The 27,307-nt window shown below is 45.6% G+C and overlaps 1 protein-coding gene across 3 annotated transcripts in view; it reads right to left on the bottom strand.

Annotated features, from left to right (window-relative positions):
* HIPK2 (homeodomain interacting protein kinase 2) overlaps positions 1-27,307 on the bottom strand; it is a 128,514-nt gene that overhangs the window by 81,887 nt on the left and 19,320 nt on the right. For 2 of the 3 annotated variants that reach the window (XM_066183896.1, XM_066183898.1), the window contains exons 2-3: positions 19,488-19,544; positions 2,733-3,822 (exon numbers count right to left, since the gene is read on the bottom strand). In XM_066183896.1, the coding sequence (XP_066039993.1) occupies positions 2,733-3,822; positions 19,488-19,544 (1,147 nt within the window). The remainder of the gene's footprint in view (positions 1-2,732; positions 3,823-19,487; positions 19,545-27,307) is intronic. The other variant, XM_066183897.1, reaches the window with a different exon arrangement.

Here is a 27,307-nt window from a genome sequence, read left to right on the forward strand (position 1 = left end):
TGAGGGCTCCTGAGCAGTGCCAGCAGCACAATAGCAACTCCGCCCACCATTCTTCCCACAAAAAAGTGGGCCGAGGGATCCCGTTCATCTTCAGAGCACATTACATGGCAGCAATGGAAAATCCCCCATGGAATGTCCACAAGCAGCCAAGGGGTCCTCTTGGTTTATGCTGGGTTATGCAGATTCAGGTCAAGGAAAAACACAGAGTTTGTTTAAAGACACTTTGTCTTCCACCTTCAGGAGAAGAAAATGGGCCTATCATTTATAGGAAGAGGAAAGGCCTGACATTGCTCTTATGAGGAGCAGGATCCCACACACCTTTCAATCCATCAAAGGATTTGGCCATCACGTTCTCAAAAGTAGTGGTAGGAAAAAGAAAAAGCAAGTTGTTAATAAAATACGGAGACAATTTAGGAATTTGCTTGCAGAAGTCCATGATAAAAATTCTCCAGCTGAGATCCAACCTCTACTTTATATTTCCCTGCGCTCTGCCTCATCTTTCCTTAAATGCACGGGGCACAAGGTTTCTGTCACTCCTTTAGCATGACTGCTTAGAGTCTGAGCGATTTTACTGGTCTGAGGAAGGTTTTCCTTCACATTCAACTTAGTTGTACCATTTCTTGAAGTCATTCCCTTGTCTTTTATACTCTAGCAAGCAGAACAAGTGTGAATTAAATGGAAGACACATGAAATCTTTATAAAGCCCAGTGTTTCCCCTAGCATGAAAGTTCCTTCACTTTAGAGTGGAAGGGGTCTCTACTCTGTGCTGTATTTTCCCCATTAGAAAATGAAGAAGAACATAAATTTTCCTCATGACTTGAATTTAGCTTAATCAGCAGCCCCCTGCTGATGTAATTCAACCCAACGAGATTTTTCTTTTTCTCTTTTTTTTTTTTTTTTTTTTCCTGGTGAGCTGCTGCCCCTTTCCCCTCCTCCCACCAATTCAGGCATGGAAAAAAAGGGAGGAATTAGACAGACAGAACTTATTATCTGTCAAGCTGCAACTTCAGACTGGGCAGGAATAACATTTAAAATATAAAAAGCAAATTTTATCAAGACTTTTCCTCCCCAGAGACTGCCACAAAAATATTCCTTGTTTGTCACTGAGAATGAACCATTTTTCTCTTTCATTTTTGCTTTCTGTCACATATTTCATTTTGGCTGCCCCTTCTGTCTTTCAGCTAGGGACTTAGGCTGGTAACACAGAATCCCAGGTAACTCAACAACAAAATGCCTGTATTATCTTTCCCCCTTTTTTTTTTTTTTTTTCCCTAGTGTGTCAGGTAATTGCAACTCTAAAAGCTTTTGCATATTTACCACAGAAATATGTCTTTCCTGGAGGATGGGACTGTCATCAGGTAGAATATCTTATTTAATAAGCTCTTCTGAGGTATAAACTAGGGCTGGGGATTTTTTCCGGGCCTCCTTCAGAGCAAAGGACAAGCAGATAAAGATCAGCTGCTGCAGAGCTGCACTGTTAAAGTTCCTGTTCCTGTGAAAATTAACTCTCTCCAAGCTCAGAGTTCAGGTAGGCTTTGCCACCCTGAAATTCATGAAGTAGGAAGAGGGTTTGTTATCAACTCATGTTGGTTTTTCATCCCCAGTCCTCCCTATGTATAAGACAGATTTCTGTTTACAAAGAGATCAACTACCCTGCTTTTTTGTAACCCATCTGATGAGCTGTGGATGCTGCCAAGACTGATTTTCATTAAATTGGAAGGATAGGATTTTCTCTCTTTGCCCATTTCACAGAAGTACAACAACAAAAATGTGGTCTGAACATTTCTTAATTCAGCTGTTATCTAAAGACAAATTCTCTTCACCCCCTTCACTATTTCTCCCCACCTCTGAAGCAGCAGTAGAACTGCTTTTCTCAGTCCCTAGGATGCTGAATCAAGCTAACTGGTACCAAAGAGAGGGTCTGAGAAAATCTAAGAACAAGAAAGACTTTGTGTCTTAGCATCAAGGCAGAGGGCGAGGATGCCCTGGCAGGGGTTTTGAAAAGAGGCTGCTCTGCTGAAACTGTTCAACAAGCTGAAGAGGGATATGTCTGGCTCACACATTTCACTTCAGGCACACCTATGCTGAGGTCACAACTCCATCCTAGCATGTAACAAAGGATTGTGAGTGGGAATCAACAGACAACAGGTCCTCAGTCCAACACCATTCACTGACAATATTTGCCTGGAGGAGAGCTGACAAGAGCCAGCCAGAAGACTCCCATTGACTCAGAGCCTGTGTGAAAACTAGTCCTTGACAAACCATCTTCTGCATCCTACAGTTTTCCTGTGGGCCAACCTTACACTTGTTAAGTCCCTGGTTTCATATATGAGTACCAATTGGAAGACACATTTGAAATATGGATTGACTATTTAGGTTAAAATAATTCTGAAACCAAGAACCTATATCCATGGAATTGGAATGGAAATGTGAACATCTCCTCTTCTGGAAACAGTTCCAGAGAAAACAAACTGAAAGAAGTGAAAGACTTTCTAAATTTTAACTGGCAAACTCTATTTTTACAACACTTTAATTACAAACTTACAATGGTTTTCAATGCACGTAAACTCCAAGAGGTTAGGACATAATTTTTTCTTATCATCAACAAGCCATTCTAAGAGCCATCTCTGTTTAGAATTAAGGGATGACTCTCATTCATTTGAATGAATGTAAGAAAATTCCCATGGGTAAGATACTTCTTCTAGAAGTGTTACATGAGCCCAGTCTCTTACCTGTAGTATCTGGATTGAAGGTACGTAGAACACACAGCTTTAGACACATGGCTAGCTGAACCAAAGTCTATGACCTTGACCCTATATGGCTGTCGGGATGGGTCTACCAGCATGATGTTCTCTGGTTTGAGATCAGCATGAATCAGTCCCAGGCTTTTCAGCTTCATTAGGGCAGTTGCTACCTGCTGGAGAATTGGTCGAATGTACTTAAGGGGCAAGGGACTGAATTTATTTTGTTTTAAGAAATCATAGAGGTTCTGCTCCAACATTTCAAATACCAAGCATGTGTGATTCTTGTGCTGGAAGCATTCATAAGCACGGACAAAGTTGTAGTCATCCGCGCTTTCCGTGCTCAGCCGAGCCAGGATGCTCACTTCAATCTGGCCTTGCCGGGCATAAGAAGGGTGGTTTTTTAGGATCTTGATAGCCACAATCTCATTAGTGCCACGTTTCCAGCATTTGACTACTTGTCCGAAGGTTCCACGGCCAAGAAACTCTAACACTTCGTACGTGTTGGTCATGGAACAGAGCACCTCATGTTGCACCAGCTGGTAATCCCCTTCGCTGTTGGAGCCACTGTTTTTGGAAGTGGCCGTGGAGGTGGTGGCGGTGGCTACAGTGGCCCCACTGGCATTGTTCTGAATCATTGGTGGATGCTCCTCGATAATCTGCACGCTGCTTGTGTTCTCAATCTCCTCACTCTTGCGCTTAAGTCCACATTTTTGGTAGGTGTCCAGAAGGCTCACAGTGCTGCGACGCATCAGGTTGTGTGGCCCGCCCAGTGTTTGCCCAGACACTGCAACCACACCCGAAGTGCTGTTGGCAGATGTAACCACGATGTGCCCCGTGCTTGCTGGGAAGATGATGGTCTGCTCGTAAGGGATGCTCGGGTTGGGGATCTGGAGGGAGGCGTTGACGGCTGCGGCTTGGGAGGACTGCACGTTCTTGCTCTGGTTGTAGACTTTGCTGTGTGTGCCGTACCCAGTCATATCCCAGTTTGAACTCGGCTCCACTTTCAGTTTCTTCACGCTACAGAAGGCACTTGACTGAAGGGTATGAGGAGAGAAAACTTGCACATGCGAGGCCATACCTGCAATACAACATCAGAGTGAAACCACAGTGTCAAGATGCCTTCCCCAGCTTTTTTCATTTGCTCAGTGGCAGAAAAGGGAAATGGGATGCAGGCTTCAGATACATCACATGCACACGCAAAAAGCAAGCTCTTCCAGATAAGTGTATTCGACACAAATAAAATATTATGCTCTAAAATAAATCCTTACCCCGGATTGAACTACACTAACAATATTCAAGATTTCTGCTCTCTTGCTCTCCCCCTTTTCATTTTTAATAACAGGAATGTACATGTTATTTTTACCTCCTCTGCCTAAAGAGACTCTTATTCCCATTGTCTCCAGGAATATATCTAGCTCTCTGGAAGAACTCATGTCAAATACTGCAAAGCATTCTGACTACAGAAGCCAAATCTCAAATCCTCAGGCTCATCCAATCTTAAGCAGTTTGGTGGATCTGACTTAAGCCCTCCACTTATTCCCATAAAACCACTATGTAACTTCTGGCCTACACAGAGTGAAGATGGGACAAGGAGATGATACACTGTGAGCAAATGGAGGTGCATAGATGAAGCTGAGGAGACAGAACAGAAAAAGATGATGTTTCAGATTGCTTGCCAAGTCTATGAGTGGGAATTGTGCACAATGCTAGTCTGTGCTCAGGGACACTGGAGATGGGAGTTATACAACATGAGCTTCACTGTGTGCTTTCAGTGCTCCCAGATTTATAAAATTGTGTTCATCTATTCTTATTCACAGTGACAATACCATCACTGGAAAGCAGATCCCCTGGAAATGAACAGCATTGTTTATGAAGCAACATACCTATTAGCATGTGGCAGAATTAGCTCCTAATATAGCTTTATTTTTACAGAAAAGACAAAAACCTATTTTAATGCAAGCTTATCTGATTTCAGAGGAGTTAATGATCTTCTAAATCTTTAAAAAAAACCACAGACCACCAAAAAACAACCCCACAACCTCATAACCAAAGTGAAAATAATATATCACTGAGACAGATTTACTGAAGGATTCTGAGTAATATTCCACTGAAACAGAAAATGTGCCTATTCAGAGAAAAAAGATGCGGTGCATGAAGAAGGGGACATCTAAGTTCTGACTTGCTGCCAGCTTTCCCTGCCCAGGGTAGGGATAGTACTGCTGGGGCAAACATTTTGTGAAGAACACAAATCCATGGGGACTCCTGGGGAAGGAGTCAGCACCAAGCAGGAGTTGGAGCAGAAAGGCACAGCCTCCTTCACCTTTCTATCTGTCATCAGTGTTTCTTTTTAATAAACCAGAATGACTAGGGAAGAAAAAGACAATATGCTGAGCTGGCATCATTGTTGAATTATTAAGCACAATCATAACCTTGACTTGTTTTCAGCTTAAAAAAGTTAAAAGCTGAATGAATGCTTCAGTAACAAAACCACAACAAACTCTGCAGTGCACATGGACGACTTCTTCATGTGGAAGTGTGACAGTATCTGACTTGGCCTCCTCATACTTCACTAGTCCATGATCCTCTTTAGAAGATTTTCTGGAGCTCATGTACACAGACACACTCACACACATGCATGCATAAACTTACACACTCATAGAGAAAAATATGTCATTCCACACTCAAAAAGCTCAGTAGTCAAGTTAACAGATCTAAACACACCCAACATTCTTTTTCCAGTTAATTCCCAGCAGCCCAAAGGCCAGGAGTGGCTCAGGAGAGGGGTGCTGTGGTGAGCCAATACCTACCATGAGTAACTATTCAGAAGTAACAGACCAAGCAATTTCTCCACTTTGCTTCACCACCCCCACCTTCACCCCTGCCACAGTGATGAATTCATGAGGACAGAGCAGACGCAGAAGAAAACCCCTTCAGGACACATGGGGAAACCCTCACCTGGGCTTGAATACAGCACACAAAACCCCACTGATCCCAGTCTACCAACAAAGCCCTGCAAACCATAGCATGCTGCCCTCTGCAGACATGATAACCCGTCTCTCAGTGGACTTACGACTGTTTGCTGTCGTTCCTTTTACCTCCATTACCCCCTGCTCCCCCAACCTCCTGGGCAGCAATTTCCAGCAGCTGGGTACTCAGACACCCTCCAACTCCTTGCCCTGCTAAGTACCTTCTCTCCTCTCTCCTTTCCACAGGGCAATGATGCTGTCACAAATGCCATGGCATGTGGCAGGCAGCGAGCTCGGAGAACCACAGCACTGCTACTCAACTTGTCATCCTGGACACAAAGATCGTATGTGAGTGAGCCAAAACCGTGTTTGTTTTTCCACTGATTAAGAAGAATCACGGTGTTCCTTCTAGTACAGTACTGACCTGCCTGGAGAGAGGGGGTGGTTTGATGTATGTTTTCCCCCTGGACGCAAATAATATGGCAGATGTAATTGGTAACATATTGTGGACCTAGCAGAGGTGTAATTTATAGTTTTATGGCTTTCATTCCACGGTGTGCTTGAGCAATCTCTCTTCGTAGAAAATAAAAAGGGAAAAAATGACTGACGCAGAACAAGGAGAGACGTTCTTCTTGCACGCTCCTCTAAAGATAACACCCAAAACTGAGGCGTAGCAAATTAAAGTCAAGGATGTGAAGCGCAGCAGCTGCAACTTTCTCAGCGCCACTGTAAAAATCAGGATAATCGCCACCATTAAGGGACAGGCTTTCAACTGGTGCAAACTGGCAGGGCTCCACTTGATATCAGCTGACGCTAAAAACAAGGTCAGCAGTCACTCAACATTGTCAATGTCAGATGGCTGCCTGTGCCCTTTGGTGAAATGAGTTGTTGTTAGGGACTGGTTTCCACATCGACATCCAGCCCCTTGCTGTCCCTGAAACACTGCTGGCAGCCTCAGCAGAGGACAGGAACAGGGGATAAACACTGACTCACCCTGGCACCCCAAAAATGGAGGGGGTGAAGAAAGCAGTGCTTCTGTGGATAAAGCAAGGACTTCAGACTCTTCTGCTGCCAGTGCTGCCCTCCTTAGAGGCTACATCTCATCACAGAAAAGATTTGTTTTTTTCCCCCTAAAAAAGAACTATGAAATCACCTTCCTTACATCCAAAATTATTTTCTCATGTTTGAGGTTGTAAGGGCACGCATTGTAAGGAAAATAACTCAGTGAGTTCTTCAGCATAGTCCGATACCAAGAAATTACAGGCTGATTGGCAGCTGGGTGATGGGGAAAGGCAGCTTCTGCAGCAAAGTAATTTTTATTGCAAATTTTCCTGTGCAGTTAATGCGAGAAAAACACAATCCTAATTTTTCTGAGGACTCAATAAAACTTGCTGGTGGCATCTTGTTTCTTTCAAAAAGGATTTTTGCTCCATGGCAATAGCAGGAGTAGTAATAAATGTGAATAAAAGTTGGATGGTTTTGTTACAGGAATCAAATTCCTCATTACAGCCCGTAATATGCTTTACACCTTCAACCTTTTGATTACATAGGCTGACAACAGTTTGCCACAACATCCATGAGGAAACAAGCCAGCAGTAATGAGGTGATTCATGCCAGCCAAGCCCAGCGGCACCGATGTCTCAGAGACAGTGGGAATGCCCCCAGGGAGCGTTCTTGCTCCTGGGGTCTTGGAAAGACAGAGGGGCCGTATGTTTCACTTGGGAAAAGTTCTCTTAACGACCCATTCACAGGTCTGACAAGAATCCTCCTGCGCAAGGCTGGGCCTCTCATATCACTTCCCTTCTCTGCAGGAAGATCCTAGCAGGCACCTTTCTGAATTTTGCACGGAATGCCCAAGGCTGGCACCTGGCTCCTCACCTTTTTTGCACTCTGCCAGGAGTGGAGGGTGTGAGGATACTTGGGATGAGCAGCTTCACCCACCGAGCATTCCTGCAGCTCCATCTACACCACCAAAAGCTTTGGCTGGACTAAGCCAAGTGGCAGTTCCAACTGAGCTGGTCCCTGTCTTGGCACGGGGGCAAGGCAGGACTCTCTTAGCCAGCCAGGATGAAGCCAGGATGCCACAATAGCTAAATACATGTCCTGAGGACTGTAAGTCTAAGTTTTATATCACCCCTGAGCACGGGGAATGTCTGGGCTGGGAGCAGAATCAGGGTTGGGCACCATGCATTAAATAAAATTGATAGTTCCTTTCTTTAATAATGAGTTTAGTGTAGTCATTTAAAGCTCTCACAAAACTGACAGTAACTGGATTTAATGGGGCCTTCCCTGTCCTTGATACGACTCACATATCTCCCCATAGCATCTGCATGAGCTGAAGTAGGTAAGGTGCAGCCAGGGGACAGCGTTAAAACAGCTGGAATGACTTTTATTAAAAGACTTGAGGTTTTTTGCTCCTGAGAACTCCTCCCACGTCAGCTTTCACTTAATAATAATTTAGCAGGTGCTATTTACAATTCAGATGGCCCTCTTCTGCATGCACACACAAATCACGCAGCCGCCTCACTTGTACTTCTAACAGGTTTCAGGAAAGCAAATGAGGTAAAGTTCCCTACCCACCCACATCACCCCAAAGGGCAAAAAAATACACTTTGGGGACTAAAGAAGGAACAGTTTGAAAGTCACTGATGTTTTCTTCTGGTTTACTCCCAGCACTTACTGCTGATTTTTAAGTGTGGCCTTTGAGGTGGCAAGAGACCAAGCCAGTGCCCTGTATTAAGTAGGAAGTCAGACCTTCTGCAGTACCTGCAGAGCTGCCAGTGCTCACTAACCAGAGGCTGCTTCCTGGCTGCTGCCAGAACGGCAGTGCCTGCTTGAAAAATACTGTAGAAAGCACATGGCGTGTGTTCAGCATATAAATGATGCTTGCAAGACAATACTGAAATAAGTATCTTCCACTCTCCCCAGCGAGGCACAAGCCTGCAAACCCATATACACGCCCAGGCTGAGAAGGCAGTGGAAAGGGGATCGGCCAGGTATGGCTAATGCATTGCTCCTTCAAAACAGCCATGTCTCAAGCACAGCACTCAGTGGCCTTCACAGTGGCCTCTATGTGGCTCCTTTTGAGGCATTGTCCCCGGCATCACTGCACTCTCAGAACCTCCTGAAAATTTATGTCCCTGGAGGCTATACAAATTCTTTCCCTTGTGCTACCGAATGTTTGGAGACCACCTCAAAGCAGAGCTCAAACCTCAACAGCTTCAGCTCCTTCCTTTTCCTGGTGAGCATAAGATGTCAAGGGGCCTTTGTTCCAGGTGAAAATTCCCCTGCATCCCTGTTCTGCTTTTCCTGTCCTGCTAGTAAAACTGTCTCAGCTTAATTAGTAGTTTTCTAAATGTAGTGCACAGCAGTTCCCAAAGATGTAAGATGTGATAGAGTATGTCCCCTGCACTACTCCAGACCTGGATTCACACAGCTCCAACCTGCCATGTTTGATCCATGTCTTATGGCCAAATGAAAAAGCAAGACTTCCCAATGCACAGAGTAGCCATAAACAAAATCAAACGGACAAAGCCAAGCATCCATCTCCTTCCCTCTCACCCCCACCCAAAAAGCACATCCCTCTAGTGCAATGGCCAGGGCACTCGAATCATCACCACCTTCAAATCACTTATCTCCCTGCCACCCCAACTGCCCTCCTACATATCCCTCTCATGCATTTATACCATCAACAACCCTGCCTCCTCTTTTGTTCTGTACATCATGACTTTCCTTTGTAGGTATGATGAAAATTATCAACCAGGACTTACTTAGTACTCTTGATCATGGAGTTGGTGTAGGCAGTTACTCCCTTTAACGGCCTGATCAGGTTATTTTGGCATGTGGCTCAGGATACTGCTGTTTGCCTCACAAACCATCTTTATTCCCTTCCTCACTCTCCCTTCAACTCCTTAAATCCAGGGCAAATTGTCTGCTGGCTACTGAAAGCTTTCTTAGCTGTAATTTAGAAACATTACAATTCTTATTCATCCTTTTGGTGTGGGCTCAGGGGCAGATGAGCCTGAATAACAAGCAGTGGGCTCCTCTGACATATCCCTGCTTTTAGGCACATGAAGCAAAATCTCAGGGACAAATACATACATTTACATTTAAACACTTTATTACACTTCAGTGCAAGATTCTTCCAGGGTCACCTCCATCTCCCACTGGAATGAACTGCAGTAATGACAAGAGATATTACCGATTTCCTCAGTTAATCACATGACTAGTTTATGTTTCACATTATAGTTAATTAACTATGCAACACCCGAGAACACAGGTTAAAATATACCTCACCAGAGGCTGCCCCATCACTTCCCTGTAGATGCTACAGTAACTGGACCTGACACCAATTTCTAGATCTTGGTGTGAGAAGGTCCAGCAGTCTAGTCCGTGCTCCCCTGAACTGAAAGATAACCCCTAGATGCTTTCTTACGGGAAAACTTGGTACAGTTGGAATAGTGCAAAACTTCTCTTGAGGATACCTCAGTGTTACTGTGTGGAAAGCAAATGAAGTCAGCAAGTGAATACAATTTAATAGTCTATAGCCTCGACATAACAGAGCCAGACCCGAGTAAGTAACCCCCCTTCAGCAAATCTGTCAAAGCTGACAGAAAGACTTTCACCTCTACAGAAATCATGAAATGAGACTGCAAATGCCCTACCAAGACGTCAAAGTGCTCTCCAGACATAAAGTGAGAAACCTGGGAGTCTGTGGCACCCATGTCAAGTCTCTGGGACCTGAGAAGACAGATCACAGCCCTGCCTTGCTGAGCAACAGTCTTCCAAGCCAGAGTGGACTTCTGGAGTCCCAAAACCAAAATGAGGTAGTGAACAATAAAGATGGAGGCAGACCTGAGAGCCTTCAAGGTCTGCATGAGTGTGTGAAGGAATTACTGCACAATGTAAGCCTAAAGGCATTTTAGGAAAGTGGGTGCCAGTGAAGTCAGCAAGAAGTTTTACAACCAAATGATCAGTACTCCCAAGGGCCTCAGAGGAGAAGAAAGTCTGCTTGGGAGTCAGAGATGGGATGAGAAAGAAAGAACAGAAAGATGAAATCAGACAGGTGGGATTGACAGAAGCCCTGCTTTGAAGCTTTATCTTTGGAGGACACTGAAGGATGTCTAACAAATGCTTTGCTGAAGAAATCCCTCTTTCAGATTTCTTGGAGAGAGGCCCAGCAGAACTGAGGCAAGTGTGGAATGCTTGGCTGGGGCTGTGCTGCAGGCTGCTGGGGAACCCACGAGCAGCACCACATCTGTTTAAAGAGCTGAAGGCTGCGGCAACACCCACAGCACCACTTAAAATGAGGCATGACATGATGAGGCTCCTATAATGCCATGCTTGAACGAGCTCCTGAAGCACTGGGTACAGCCAGAGATGGGCAAAGCAAGCTACCAAGGAATGTTTCCTCATCCTGAAATCAGAATGGAGCCAGATGAGTCCAAAAGCAGTTACCCAGATCAATGTGCCAGGTAGGACTGTTTGGCAACGTCATCTGTGTTCTGGGCACCTTCCTCCTTCCCATCTGTCCTCCACCATCACAAAGTGGAACAAACAGTAACCACAACATTTCTACAGCACCTAAAGCTCCCTCTGTAGAACTATACAAGACAGTCCCCGCAGTAAATGTGAAACTGGCTATAGTTTGCCTTGTAGTCCAGCTTAATGTCTGGATCCCTACATTTAACCTCCAAACAGGTCTATAAGGCAGGAGCCTCTAGATTCCAACAAGCTCCATCTCTGACTGCTACCTGCTAACAGAGTTACATCCTGAAAGCAGGACTGAAAGAAGGACGATCTTGGCATGGCAATGCTTTCGAGGCAGCATGGCTCAAGTCACTGCTGTTCATCTTCCAAAGAGGAGTTGACCACAGTACTCAATCCTACAGGGGAAAGAGAGGACTTTTTAAACCTTCCTGACCCCAGACTTCACTGGCCATCCTACCTGGCCCTCTGTTATCTTAGTTCCTGGGAGAGGATACCAAGGCCTCTCAAAAAGGAACCAAAATGAATCAGTTTTCCTTTGCTGCTCTGGTTGTGCCCCCCCTCCCCCCCAGCACTGGCATATTCGTGGCTTCCCACAACTGCCTAGTGGAAAGGATATTTTGGCTTTTTCCACGATGGCTGTCTCTCCACCTGGATGACTTTCTACCTGTAAATATTAACTTTGTAATGTCAATGACTCCAACTGGCCTGCAAGTGTGGTGAAACCACAGGCAATGCCTGGCACCTCGCATACCTTTCTGGTTAGAAACAACACTGCTTGTGAAGGCAAGACATGGGCAAGGCTCACTGGAGTCTCTGGCTGAGCCTCTCACTCCCACAGGATTTTTTCCTAAGTGTTTTATTTGCGAAGAGGCCACTGCATGATATTCAGCCCCTGCTTTGTTTAAGGAATCTGAAACTCAGACCAAGCTCTAGCTGGGCTAAAAACATCAGTTTGCCTGTTCACAAGGTCCTCTCCTTCATTTGATTCCCATCAGGATACAGACCTGTTGGAGAGAAACAAGCCTCTGGTAAGGTCTGGATGGAATACACAGGATGTGGCTGCAAAGGAAGATGAAGATGCAAGGAGAAAGGGAAGGAAGCTGGGCACAGGGCTCTGACAAAGCAGAAAATTGAGACAGACTCATTTGCTGACCTCCTGACAGCCACCTTCAACTAAGAAAGGCCAAACACAGGACCTACAGCACTCTCAAACATTGAGCATGTGGGGTGTTTTAGGAAGTAAGGAGAAAGGATAGTGCAGGTTGATCATCTGACCTCCAGTTTAAGGAGTTGCAACAATTCTGTAAATAACCTGCCTTCACATCATCACCCAAGCACACACCCAACCCGCACAGAGAAAAGCCTTCAGCTCCTCAAGGAAACACCTTGAGCATTTTTCACCCTGTCTTCCAGACTTTAGGGCCAAGAAAACATCCCCAAAGTTACAGCCAAATAGTCAGAAACCTTTTCTTGCTGTCACCCGTGGCTTTTGGTTTGCATTCCAAAGTAGGACTGTAAACACAAAAATGCATGATGTGAAACAGGCCATGAGCTGGGACCAGAACAGGCACAGCAGGACTGAGCTAGCTGGCCCAAAGCAAAAATCACCATGGAGACACAGGGAGCAGGATTTGAATGTGGAATCATTTCCCCCGAAAACAGCTGTCTCTCTTGGTCCATTCACCTTTGAGACTGGCGAGTAGCTCTCGTGTGATACCACAGGTGATAGGGAGCTGCTGCAGCCTCCATGAGAACAGTGTGTTGACAGGTTTATCTATGGGAACAAGTGATTCTGTTTGCTAAATTTGGCGTTGTAGTGACCTCTGTCATACAAAACACAGGGTCACACTCAGGCACACATAGACAAGTAAACACTTGCACAGCCAGAAGACCCATGAAGGCACTGAATCTCATAATCTCCAAAAGAAATGAGTGATGCTCCCCCAAGCAACGCCACAGAAGTGCCTCTGGACACCTGCCTGCCCCACTGCTGGCTGGCTTGCTGGGGCTGGTGCACACCTGATCTCCCGCTGTCTTCACATCAACTTCATTTTTAAGCAAAGTCTAATAGGACAGAGGCTAGATCAGCATGCAGGGAAGAGGCCTGTTTGGCCAAGGAAGGACAGCCTAGGTGATGTACAAAGCCCCTGCTTACACAGAAAACCCCCCTGATTTAAGCATGAGGATAAACTACATGAAGGATTTCAAAGCCTTGAAGAGTAAACATCCAGAAGCTCAGGAAAGTCTACTTGAGAAAGGAAGATATAAGGCCCTTGTGTGTGATGAAGAAGTTCAGGGACAGCACTAACAGCCTACTACCCCTCAAAGCTCTCAAAGAAAAGAAATCTGTCCAAGGGAAGTCATTAAGAGAAACAAAACAATAAAAATCTCCACCTGTATCAGCAGAACTCCCTGGCTACCATCAGTCTCTCCCCCAGGTTTCTCTTTTGTGCAGGATATGATTATTTATTGACATATTTATTTACTCAGCTCTGCAGTGCTTAACACCGTGGCTGCTGGGCTTCTTGCACTGTCAAAATTAGAGCGTGACAGAAGAGGACTGAAGCTAAATGTGGAGATCCAGTATGACACAGGCCAAATGCCTTCTGCAGTGCAGCCTGAGGCATGCTACCACTGAGACAGGCTAGGATGGGGGATCCCACAGCCAGCCTGGACAATAAACACTCCCTTGGAATAACTGCTCCAGATCACTCAGTGCTTTTGAGACCCTGCACAGTGCTCTGCAGAGACCCAGACATCAGAGTGCACCTCAGGCCCTGTTCAAGTGCTGACCATGAGTACCTGCTGTGCGGCACTCGCAGGGATGGCACAGCTGCTGAAACTAAACCTGCACAGCCAAAAATCCACAGTAGAAAGGAGAGACAGCTGCAGATGACACACCAGCTAAAGGGGCTGTCAAGCCTTCTTCTCATTCCTGATCCTACATTTAAGAACTGACATGTCACTTTGTGCTTCCAGCAGCATACAGCCACTTGCCCAATCTCTTCAGAAGCATCTTTTTGGCACTACTACAACTGTTTTGCAGCCATGTGCTTTCGACTCAGAACATTCAATTCTTTCCTTTTCCTATGCAATGAAATGAAAGGATTCAGCTTAGATGCAGTGGGACAATGAGTTCAGAATCACCAATGTGTCGGTGATGTTGCAGCCAAGCTGTCCACAGTCACACCTATGGGTTTTGACTAATGATCTAAGGGAAGTCTGGCCAAACTGAGTCATGGGGGAAAGAAGAGTTTCTGGGAAAACAAGCTCTGTATGATTTTCTCACAAGGAGCAAATAAACCACTGTTTCCACAGGTTCCAGAAAAAACAGATTAGTAGCAACCTGTGGTGAAATCACAAGAGCTTTCAGGAGGTCCAGGAGAACACCCGGCATCTTAGCTTTTCCACACTCATAGGAATGACTAGGGAGTAAAACGGTCTGGGGTGGGCCTATGGGTTTTGCTAGAAAAACTGTAACACTCCCAGCAAATGAGAGGGGAAAACTGCCATAAAAATACTCCAAAGCAAAACAAAACAAACCCAAACAAATAAACAAAAACAACAACAACAACAAAAAAAACACAGCCAGAGGAATTTAGTACCAAAAGCCCTGTGAACTTTCATCATTTATGTACTCAAAACTCACTAAAAGCTTTCCAACACCCATATGGATGAAAAGTAAGAAGAGACTGTAAACTAGATTCAGCAGAAGCACAATAACTGTGGAGTTTCAGTGGGAAGCAGCAAGTTTACATCCAGTATAAATGCCCAATTAATTCGATGTTTGCAGTGCACACAGTCCATGGTTTTGGTCATTTTTCATATCTGAAAATAGCCCTGCTTCCCTCTTTAGTCCTTCCTGGGCTCATGGGAGACTGAAATGAGTCACCAGAGGACCAGCTGAGTCATCCAGCCAAATCTTGGAAAGCAATACAAAATGCGTGGTCATCGCATCCTCAACTAAAATGTGGATGTCGGCAGCACCCTTAGCAACCCACCATGCATTAGGCAGAAAGGGTTGGAGACCACTGACACCATGAGCTGTTACTCTGAGCCAGGCAGAAGAATGTCTTAAAAGAAACTAGGACAGTGCAAACAAGAGCTGACAAACATGGCCAGAATGCAGCCCAGTGGAAAGGGACCTGGGGGTGCTGGTTGCCTGGCAGCTAAACATGAGCCAGCAGTGGCTCCAGGTGGCCAAGAAGGCCAGTGGCATCCAGATCAGAAACAGTGTGGCCAGCAGGACCAGGGCAGTGACTGTCCCTCGATACATGGCGCTGGTAAGGGTGCACCGCAAATCCTGCGTTCAGTTCTGGGACTCTCACTACAATAAATTCCCTGAGGTGCAGCATGTCCAGAGAAGGGCAGTGGAGCTGGTGAAGGGTCTAGAGAGTAAGTCCTATGAAGACCAGCTGAGGGAGCTGGGATTGTTTAGTCTGGGGAAGAAGAGGCTCAGGGGTAACCTCATTAATCACTGCAACTATCTGAAAGGAAGTTGTAGCACATTAGAAGGGGGTCAGTCTCTTCTCTGAGGCAACCAGCAACAGGACAACAGAAAACGGCTTCAAGTTGTGCCACGGAAGGTTCAGGAAGAATGTTTTCCCTGAAAGGGTAGATAAGCATTAGAATGTGCTGCCCAGGCAAGTGGTGGAGTCACAATCCCTAGAAGTGTTCAGGAAACTACTGGAATGGCACTCAGTGCTATGGTTTAGTTGGCATGGTGATGTCCAGCCACAGGCTGGACTCGAGGATCTTAGAAGTATTTTCCAGCCTTAATGATCCTATGGCCGCTAGTTCTGCACATGACACAAAGCCCTTCTCCATCCAGTTTCCCCGATCCAGTGGCATTAGGAAAAAGGGATGGCCATCTCCATCTTCCAGATCATGAGATAGTCCTAACCCATTTTCCAACTTCTATAAACCAAAGTCCCAATTCAATTCCTCTAGAATATCATCAAATCTTAACAAGACCTATTTCGATATGCAATCTCCCTGACAACCAAATAACTGTGACCTTTTAAGAACACAGGTCCATATTTCATTTTTATGTCTATTATCTGCAGAACAAAAAGGAGTGGGGCAGTTGCTTTTGGGCAGAGAAAATGTATTTACCAAGCAGGTTTTTTATGGTGTTTACAGAAGTTTAACAAGTAAATTCAGGACAGTTCTCTTTGTGCTGTCATGGAAAAACAGCCTCAATTTGCAGGGACTGGGTTGCACTGCACAGCTGTTCAGGGAACCCTGTTCCTGCACAGTTTGCTGTCACCCTGCAGAGCTCATGCCACAAGCCACTGCTGAGTCAAGCATGGAGGACCCTGAAGCCCCAGGGGGTTACAGGAACAGCACATGTGACACATCAATAGTACAGGTCTCTCTGTGGCTCACCCAGAAAATCCACTGGCTTGAGGTTCCCAATGACACTCCTTTCACCTGGCTAAGCACCAGCAAAGGGTGCTCAGAGACTACATGCAAAATGGCACCGAACAGGTTTTCATGAAACTGCTCAAAATTTCCCAACTAATGATGTCACTCCTGTTTTGTCTTGATTCTCCATGCCAGCTCATCCCTGGGTTTCAGCAAGGCCATGATGTATTCACCTTGCTGTGCCTCTTCTCCCAGCCCTCTGCACCTTCACTCCTATTTCCTTTGCCAAAAAAATTAAAACCACTTAAAAAAAAAAGAAAGAAGAAGAGCAGAAAGGTTCAAGTGGACATCAGTGGATGATGAACTCCACAAGACAGATTAATGCTTGAGCCTTAAGGAAGGCAGGTGTCAGACAGAAGCAGGTATAACTGGTATAAACTGATGTAAAAAACAGGTTTAAGTGAAACTCAAGCAAAAAGATACAAAAGCAATTAAAGTACCTAAAATCCATGGGGTTTTGATCCCAGAGTTCCTAGGAACTTGGTATTATTTAGTCTTTTAAAGGCTCGGTAGTAGAGACTCCAAGCTGTTGAAATGTTAACTTATTCCATGCTCTGCAGAGACAGAAAATAAATGTGAAACTGGATCCTGACAGCACCACTAGATCCCAAAACTGACCCTCCTGCTTTCTGCTCTGCCTGCTCCAAAGAACATGTTATTCCAGGAGGAGTTTTAAAAACTAAAGCCCAAGCAAGTGTTCTCCGGTCCTTTCCACTTCCCAAAGCAAAGGCAAGCAGCTCGCTGGAGTGGCCCTCCCACGCACATCACCCTCTGGGTCCTGGCACCTGCAAACAGCTCTGCACCAGCCCCACGGGCTGGCCTGGCACCAGGCACGAGCAGAGCAGCACCCGCAGTGAGCAGCTCAGCACACTCAGCTGCAAATAAACCTGTCAGGCTGTGCAAGACATGAATCATATGGACTGCCACAACAGCAACCCAGCCTGTGCAGCCCTGCTAAAACAAACAAACACATAAACAAACAAACAATCCTAAGACATCTCAAAACACAGAGGTAGGTAAAAGGCACTCTCCTGAGGCTGCCAGTGCAGTTACACTACAATTCTTCCTGGAAAAATATACTCTTCTTGTGACAACTCAGAAATGCTTCAGCAGAGCTGTAGTGGGGGGCCACAGGAAAACAGGACTAACACAGTCTCTACACACTGAGAAACTGGACCCTGACCAAGCAAATTGCCTGGGTTTCCCAGGATGCTGGCAGTGAGAGAAAACACCTGTAGCAAAGGCTCACTGGTCACTGAGGGATGTGGCTGCAGAGGTTGCTCAGGGTCTTTTGGAAAACACATCTCCAAGTGCACTTAGTCAGCTGGAGGTACTGCTTCTCTCACACTGGCCGGGAAGTTATGCAGGAGAAACAAGAGCATCTTTTCCTGCTTAAGGTTTTCCTGTAGTCCTTGGTACAGCCATGAGAATGAAGTGTGGAAATAATGCTGCAAGTGCATCTGAGGGACTTGCAGGCTGCCTCTACCCTTCAGGGCAGCCTTGGGAGTGGATGACTGCTCCATCTGTGCCTGTGGGCCATCAGGGTATACCATTTCATACCATGAACCTGTGACTACACTTTGGATGTACAAGTATTTTTCACTTGTATCATTGCAATACAGTCAATGGGTATAGTGACCATTTCTCCATTCTGTTTTCCTCCCTGCTATTTAATGATCTTGCTGTGTCGCCTCTTAAGCCACAGTCCTCCAAACACTTGCAGACACCCCTCACCTTCCAACCAGCAACTGCAAGGCTGTGACCCATGAGATGAATTAGGCAGACAAAAGCACAGGGGAAAGGTTTATGGCCAGTCTGTTTGCTTTTCCTGGCAGATTCAGTCCAGAGACTTCAGCTTTTCCAGGTGACAAGTGTCTTTCAAGACAGTGTCTGCATCACAAAACATTCTATAACATTTTTATTTAACTGCTCCCCTAGGACTGCTGGCTAGACCCTCACACTACTGCCACATGTGCTTGTGTCTGAGTTTAAGCACATGAATTGTCTGAACTGACTTCATCAGGACAATTCACGCACTGAAAGCCCACTACATGTGTAAATGTTACCAGGAACAGTGCATTAATCATCTGCCCTTGGGTTTTGAAAGGGAATTTGTGGAGAGAAAAAAGCAAAAAAAACTCCATAAAACTTGTGGGTACAATTCAGGTATCCAAGTGATGCATTAATCTAAATTAAACCCCTCTTCTGCACTCTCCCTTTAAAAAAAGCAAATTCTTCTCTACAAGCGCATAATCTGTAGTTAACTGCTGTTAACTGATTTCAAAAGAACTCCTGTGGAAGGTAAAGTCTCCAGTACCTGTGTCCACACCACAAGCAGCACACTCAGAAAATCTACATTTGGTTTTCTTGCAGATTTTTCCTTCCCTTCTTTCTCCATGACTAGCAATACGCATAGAAAAACATTCTCTCTGCTCTTGACAGAGCGGCTGCTGCTGCTGCTGCTGCTGCATGTTCTCCACCTGGAGTGAAAATTCTCCGTTGTCACAGCAGCCAACAGTGATGTCACAGACTGAGTATTGTGACTTCGGCTGGAAAAGGAGCAGCGGGAGCAGATGAACTCTGAAAACAAAGATATTGTTTTGGTGTAAACAGCCTTCAGGGAAAAGAGTGGGGAGGAAAAAAGAAGGAAGTATATATAAACATCTGACAATTACAGTTTTCTCAAAGAAGTATAAATATATGAAAAATAGAGTTCTCTCTAGGCAAGTATCTCAAAGGTTCAACTAGAGAATTCAGTACTAAAGTACTGAAAGAAGTGTCATTTTGTTTCTGTTCTGTTAAGAATTGGGACCCTTTTAGGCTTTGAAATACACATTTTCTGTTCCTTTCTTTTTTTTACCTTTGTTTTTAAAATCCTCTTGTCTGGTCATTGTTCCAGAATAAGCAATCAGCATTGCTGTGTAAAGAAATAAGTCTCAGGAAATAATGCACATGTTTCCAAATGTTTCATTAATCCACAGGCAACTTGCAAATACTGCCTGCATTCCTGTGTGAGGGTGGTTGAGGGAGGGAGGGAGGGAGGGAGGGAGGGAGGGAGGGAGGGAGGAAGGAAGGAAGGAAGGAAGGAAGGAAGGAAGGAAGGAAGGAAGGAAGGAAGGAAGGAAGGAAGGAAGGAAGGAAGGAAGGAAGGAAGGAAGGAAGGAAGGAAGGAAGGAAGGAAGGAAGGAAGGAAGGAAGGAAGGAAGGAAGGAAGGAAGGAAGGAAGGAAGGAAGGAAGGGAGGGACTGTCACTGCTCGCTAAAACATAATTCTCTAATGCTTGAACAACTGCAATAACCAGCCAGTGCTGGAAAACTGATGTCTGTCTAGACAAAGCTTTCTGAAAATCTAAATGCAGAAGAAGGGGAAATGCTGCTAGGACTTCAGTTATCACCTTCTCAGGGGACATTGCAGATAACAAGCAGTTCCCTCCCCAAAGTACCCTAATGATATCCTAGCTTTACAAAAAATTATGCTTGAATATTTTTTTCTGAAATATAAACTTGCCATGCACAGTCAAAATTAAGAAGAAATATAGGGCATTTTAAAGAGAAATTCCATGGGGAAAAGCAACTGTGAAATAGCCAAACATCAATTATGAAAACCACATCAAGAAGAGGCTCTTGTGCACAGGATTTAGGGTTTAGGGATTTCAAGAAAATGTGCATCCTAGTTTGACTCATAATGTAGGCAGAGAATGAGCAACTTTCCTCAACTTAAAAACAGCTCAGTGAGTATGTAACCCTTTAAAGTCATTGTATGCATACAACTCTCTTGTATCTCATAGCTCCCAGCTGACGGCAATCTATGCTCTCCATGCCCATGTCCTCCACAGGACTGAAGTGACAGGCTTACTCCCATCCTAAGTTAGTGCAGAAGAAACAGCCGATACCACTGTGACATGGGAAAACCTCCACTGAGGTGTGCACTGCAGCCACCCCAGAGGTTGCTCATTGGTGCCATTATTACTATCTCAACTGCAGACCTTCAACCAGAGCCTTCTCCTCCCCTGCTGCTGCCCACATACAACTCTGAACAGGCTGTGGGCAGCACTGCTTCCTTCTACCTGAGGGGAGAACACAAACGGAAGGAAAGCAAAATGGAACGAAGTGAACAAAGGCAGAGAGATTTGGGGTTCATTCTGCCTATGAGTCAGGGTTGGTTTATTTTCCCAAGCTTAAAGATTATGGTCTCATGAGTGTACCATTTGGGACTTCCACAGAGCAGGATCTGGGAGAGGGAGCAACCAGAGCTGGGAGTACCCAGGGTAAAATCAGGAAACACCCTCCCACAAGACCCAGAGAAAAAGCAATGACATGATCTCGTTCTTCCTTAAAATAACTTGCAACTCTGTTGGTTTGTGGCATTGCTGTTTAATGGTACAGAGCATTAGAGAAAAAATGCACAATTCAGACAGTTGTCATAAGGGAAAAAAGTATCTCAGTTCATTTGAGTTTTTCCTCCAACTCTGAACTTCTATCTTGAGGGTCACACTTGCTCCTACACAGAATGTCTGGATAGAAGGCTTCACCAATTTTCCTCTCCAATGACAAACGGCACCAAACGCTTTCCTGTCTCTTCTCCCAGGAGCAACAGCTGTTTATTGTTCCTCGTTCCCACCCTGCATGACCAAACAACTACACAGAAAACAGAGACAGGTGAAAGCAAGACTGTTTAAAGCTGCAAATCAAGAACGCAATGCTTAGGAAAACTCAGCTTTATAGCTGCCTGTGCAACCTTCGACCCTCTTTCTTGCCTGTGCACCATGGCAGAGCTGTTAATCACATAATCACAGGCTATTTTTCCATAGGACCTTGGCCTCACCCAGTGCAGCAGGATCCGGGGTGCTTACCTAGTGAGCACCCAGTTACTATTTCATCTTCTTGGTGCTGTTGGAGGTGTGGCCCCGAGTCTTGTTTACTGTGTACCTGCCACACTCTGCTCTGCAGACAGAATTAGTAATTTACTCATGGCCTTTCCTACAGTACATGTCATTAGAGTAACTGAATGTTTCACAAACATAAAGGAATGTATTTTCACACTGGCCTTATAAAGTAAGACACTGTATTATCTATATGTCATGGGCAGGGAAGCAAAGCACAGGGAGATTAATGTGAAATGCTTCCACTAGTTTTAAATGTGCAATTGAAACTCTGAGGTACAAGTCCTTCAGAGATATGTTTTGCCAGTTGAGGCTGTGGTTCCAATCATTTTTTCGGGCTGATGCGCTCAGAGATAGCAGAAGTGGTATCCCTTACATTTATACCATTCAAATTTTACTGGGTTGTTAATGTGGAGGCTTGCTCTCGCATTTCTTCATCCAAAAATCAAGAGAGGTATAAAAGATCTGTTTTCTAAATATACATTCCGAGGCAGGTAGCTGGGATGGAAAATTTCTGCCCAGACAGTTAAGTTTAGTGAAGTTGTGAACAACTAAAAATGAAGGTCTTAAAATAGGGAAGCTGTTGGATGACCTCAGTGGAAGGTCATTGCCATAACATACACTTTTCTTTCTCTTCTGGGTTGTTGTAGAAACAGATGTTACACTAACAGAATCAAGTCTAACTGAAACACAAACTGTAACCAGAACTTTATTTTATATCCTGGTTCTGTTCAGATAAACAAGATCAATTTATTTTTAACTTGAATGCACAACAAAGTCTTGTTACTCAATTCCAAACAGGGACTTTTGCTTAGAGCAGAAGCCCCACCTTTCCTCCTGCTCTCTCAGAAAGAGAAAGCAAGTGTCAGGCACTGCAGGCAGCACTGGTCATAAGCTGGATATAGGACAGGCAGATGGACAGTACTCTGAGGTAGTGAATCTTACACTGGTATAAACTGTTCCTTTCCCTGATTATTTGCAGGGAGTTTCACAAATTCCAGTAAGGAAAAGAAAGCCCATCTGAAAATTTCAGGCAGTGATTTTATCTGTGCCAACACCAGGAAAGAAAGACAGACAGACAAAAAGACAGACGGTGGGGGGAGGTGGGAATAATTCAATCAACTGCTGGTGCCAGCCTTCTTCAGAGCAATGAAGTAATTTTAGAGACACTTCCGTAGGAGCATAAAATCCAACCTTGCAAGTGTGCACAGGACTCACAGGACACACAGACACGCACAGACACACACACACAGAGGACACTGGACAATGTGAGACAATGTGGGAGCTGGCAGAACTGGTTCCTCCATCACCTCGGGAACATGCAAGGACAATCCCAGGATAACTCCTGACAATTCCTCTCTGCCACCCAAGCTGTATTCCTGGCAAATGGTGTTATGAAGAGTTGCTTCCCCTGACACATACCATATCCACACAGAGAGGAACACAGACCCAATTTCTCTGCTCAGCACTGAAAACTCTCATTGTGTATCCCTGCTTTTGAGCTAGTCATGTCTCCTGTCTGCACTAACTTTGACTAATTTAGTATTTTTAATTACAGAGGGATTTACAGCACTGCACTACAGTGCTCTCTTTTATTATACCCACTGTTTCTGCTGAATCTGGGTACACTCTACATACAAAGTTGCACATTAGACAAATTACACTGCACATTAAGTAAATCTCTCTCTAGAAATAGGATTAGATGGAGAGTCAAATCTTCCTCATTCCTAGTGCATAAATTAATATCTACAAAATCAATATAATGTAAAAGCTCCACATAAATTTATGAAAAAAAAATAGTTTAAACATTCTCCACAATTAAACAAATTTATGTAGGAGATGCATTCTTCTTCTCCTATTCTGCTTAATAAATAAAACAGCTGGTCCGGGGAATCAGGTCAATCAGTGTCTGGAAAAAGCCCCACTAAAGCTGCTATATAACCTAGTTTCTCAAGCTGCATAAGGCATCCTAATATTGAAGAAGCAGAAGTCCATGCAGAGACTGCACCGATGGCTCAGCTTCTGGCCCTTCAGGGTTATGGAGGATATTTATCACAGAGGACAGCAGTAAGTGAGCTATCTTGCAAAGATCTAAGGAGATAGGCTCTGAAGGACCACAACAAAGACAACATGATGCATCCAGACCTATACATAAAATAGAGCCAGTAATCTTGGGCACTTAGGTTCAGGTCATCCAACATAAGGAGATGGTAAAGGCCCAGATTTTCACTTATGTTCAGATCCCCTCAAAGCTAGCCTAGCCCTGCTGCCACAGAGGGTGATAACACTTCTTCTCATGGCACTCCACAGCTACATGGTTCCATCCCTCCCATGTCACGTGGGAGGGCGAATCCAGCAGTGCCCAAAGCTGTGGGTGTGTTTTGCAGGCACAGAGCCCATTCCAGTGCAGGCAAAAACTCCACAGCATCAGCCCTCCTCCTCCTGCACAACACACAACACACAATGCCCAGGCCCTTCTCACCTCAGAAAACGTAGCCCTTCCTATATTAAATAGGTTTGAAAATATTTTGCAAAGGGTATCACAATTCACATCCTACAGAGATAAAAATAGAACCAAAAGAAAGTAAAATAACTTGCTCAAGCTTAAAGAGCAAGGTAGCCTCAGAACTGGGAAATGAAACCTCCTGGCCCACGGACCTAGGTTTTAGCTTCTTAAATAAGGATTCTCTTTCCTCATCAAAAAACCTAAAAATGGGAAGAGGGAGGGAGGGAAGGAGGGAAGGAAGGAAGGAGGGAGGGAAGGAAGGAGGGAGGGAAGGAAGGAGGGAGGGAGGGAAGGAGGGAGGGAGGGAAGGAGGGAAGGAGGGAAGGAGGGAAGGAAGGAAGGAAGGAGGGAAGGAAGGAAGGAAGGAAGGAAGGAAGGAAGGAAGGAAGGAAGGAAGGAAGGAAGGAAGGAAGGAAGGAAGGAAGGAAGGAAGGAAGGAAGGAAGGAAGGAAGGAAGGAAGGAAGGAAGGAAGGAGGGAAGGAAGGAAGGAAGGAAGGAGGGAAGGAAGGAAGGAGGGAAGGAAGGAAGGAAGGAAGGAAGGAAGGAAGGAAGGAAGGAAGGAAGGAAGGAAGGAAGGAAGGAAGGAAGGAAGGAGGGAGGGAGGGAAGGAAGGAAGGAAGGAAGGAAGGAAGGAAGGAAGGAAGGAAGGAAGGAAGGAAGGAAGGAAGGAAGGAAGGAAGGAAGGAAGGAAGGAAGGAAGGAAGGAAGGAAGGAAGGAAGGAAGGAAGGAAGGAAGGAAGGAAGGAAGGAAGGAAGGAAGGAAGGAAGGAAGGAAGGAAGGAAGGAAGGAAGGAAGGAAGGAATATTCTGTAGACAGAGTGAACTTTGCCCTCAGAGGACTAATGACCTGATATACTTTTTTTCCCCTTCCCACCTCCATTTCCCCTGCTAAAGTTACAGTACCTTCAAGGACTATCCTCCTTTCTTGGTCTGTTTTAACCTAGTGCGTCAGCTCAGCATCCTTTTCCCAACCACCTGAAGCCAGAGACCATCCTTCCAAGAGAAGGGATTACCTTCTTGCTTTCAGTCTCCCTGGACATCCTTGCAACCTCCTGGACTGAGACTGCTCTGCTTTGTGCATCATGCTGAGGGACTCTGAAGTCCTATCCGCTCGTCTCAGCCCATAGTACGTGGCAGCCCAAAAGGGTACCCTGGAGGTAAAACCTGGTTGTTCTCTATTAATTTTTCATTTCAAGAATGGCTCCAGGGAAAGGAGGGAGATATAGGTCAGAGACTTTGGGGGATGATTAGTAACTCTGTACATCTTCCTTCCTTTTTTTCCCCCTCAATTTTTTTTTTCTCTTCCAAATTCAGAAACAGAGGGTTTTCCCTCCGTATTTCTCATTTACTCCTTGAGCATCATCGGCATTAGTCAGCAAACTCCTGCTATTTCCTCACAAGCCCCTGACACTTGCAGAGTGACTAACCCTCTCCCCACACACTTTGGCTCTAATAGTTGCATCTGGTTTCTTTCCTCAAGAAAAATGGCTCTCGGCGTTGCGCACGCGCAGCTCTCCCTGTGGTCGCTGTAAGGGTGACAGGTCATTCCCCGTGAGCTCCTGCTGCCAGGAGGCTGCAAACGCCACCATTTTTCATGCACAGAGCCAAAGAGCCAGGAGGCGAAGGCAGGGCCTGCCTTCAGGTCACTTCATAACTCACCATCACCAGCATTGTCCTTCAAACTAGGAAGAAGTTAGCTCCTGCCCCAAGCACAGGCACGTGGAGAACACAATGGAGGAAGCCTGAAGCCACCTGGCCTCTCTTCGCAGCCCTGCCAGCCACCTGATCTGTCAGGTGACACTGCCTCTGCATTAGCCTTTCCTTCCCAGGACCAGGAGTCTCTGCCCCCATTACGGCATCTGGTCCCTGACATGATGTGCAGAAGGCCTCGGCTGGGCTTCTGAGACACGCATACAGGCTGAGTGAAAACACAGCTCCTCGTGACTCAAAGCCACCTCATCAGAGCATGACAGAAGGCTCCTCCTGGCCAGGTGGGCTTGCACAAGCTGCCCACCCTCAGCCACACTCACAGCAGGCCTCGCGTGCAGCTCGTGCTCACGCAGGCGTACCCACAGACCTGCCCACACTGTGCTCTCGGCGCTGCGCTCGAGCACGCAGCAAGTTTGTTGTGTCCACCTTTCCGGGGTGATGCTGAGAGCACACAGACCACTCTTCCTTACGTCCAACATGCAAAGAGGACATCCTGCCCCCAGGGCAAGGCCATGCCCTCAAGGTGATGGTAGGTGCTACCTGCTGCCACCCACACAGGAACAACCCACATCCAGAGCAGAGCCCATCAATAAGGATCAGCGGGAAGGCTGATGAACTTGGTGCTGGAGAAGTTTATTTCATATTTAACCTTGACACCCTCACCCCAGCACCCACCCAGTTCCCACCACCCTTACCTCCGTCCCCATTGTACGACAGCCTTCTGCATTGCTGTGTAGGGAGGCATGAAAATAAACCACCGGCTCCAGTGCCACACTCCCTCCTGGCAGATCTGTTTCTCTCTTCTTAACTGTTTCCAAGTGCCTGGCTGTTTTATAATCCCCAGTGAGCATTCCCTTAACTCCTTCCTCACTGAGTCCTTCCACTCTCCCTCACTCGCTCTCTTCTAAAAGGCAGAAAAATCCAAGGCGAGGTAGGGGGTAGAGAAAGCAAAGGAGGGGGCCTGAATCAAAGAGGGAACATCTGAATCAAAGAAGGAACATCTGAATCAAACTGCACGTATTAGTCATTTCCCCAGCCTTCTCTTACACAGACAGACTGAATCTCCTGTTAATGTATTTTTTTTTCCCATGGACATTTGTGTACCTTAGAAACTTCTTTGCTAATCTCCTCCTACTTTTTCATACCATGAGGTCATATGCTCCTGCTGGTAGCACGACTTTAAATCACACAGCAGCTTGCCCTTTGAGGTCTGAACAGAAATCACTGTCTTAGATCACAAGTAAATATGAGTTGATGGCTTCAAGCCCAGTGTCACCACCACCCCACTTATGCATATTGCAAAATTCGAGAAGAATCAAATGCAGGTATCACTTCCCGGTGGAAAGGACTTAATCACTGCAAGGGCTGTGAGAGGGCTGTGTGGAGGAGCTCAGGCAGAGGAACACATCCTCCCTGTCTCCAAGACGTGGGACTCTGTTACTGCCCTGAAGTGACCTGTGGAGAGCCACACATGCTATGGGTGCTAAAGGCCGTGCACTGCGTGTGCGCTTGTGTGCATGTCAGTGAGTGCAGATGGTGAGGGAGGGAGTCACTTGGCCTGAGACATTTTGGGAGACCCAC

The sequence above is a fragment of the Chamaea fasciata genome, unplaced genomic scaffold (assembly GCF_029207755.1).
Source record: "Chamaea fasciata isolate MVZ Bird 193981 ecotype frontalis unplaced genomic scaffold, bChaFas1.0.hap1 SCAF_5, whole genome shotgun sequence".
In the NCBI taxonomy this organism is placed as follows: Eukaryota; Metazoa; Chordata; class Aves; order Passeriformes; family Sylviidae; genus Chamaea; species Chamaea fasciata.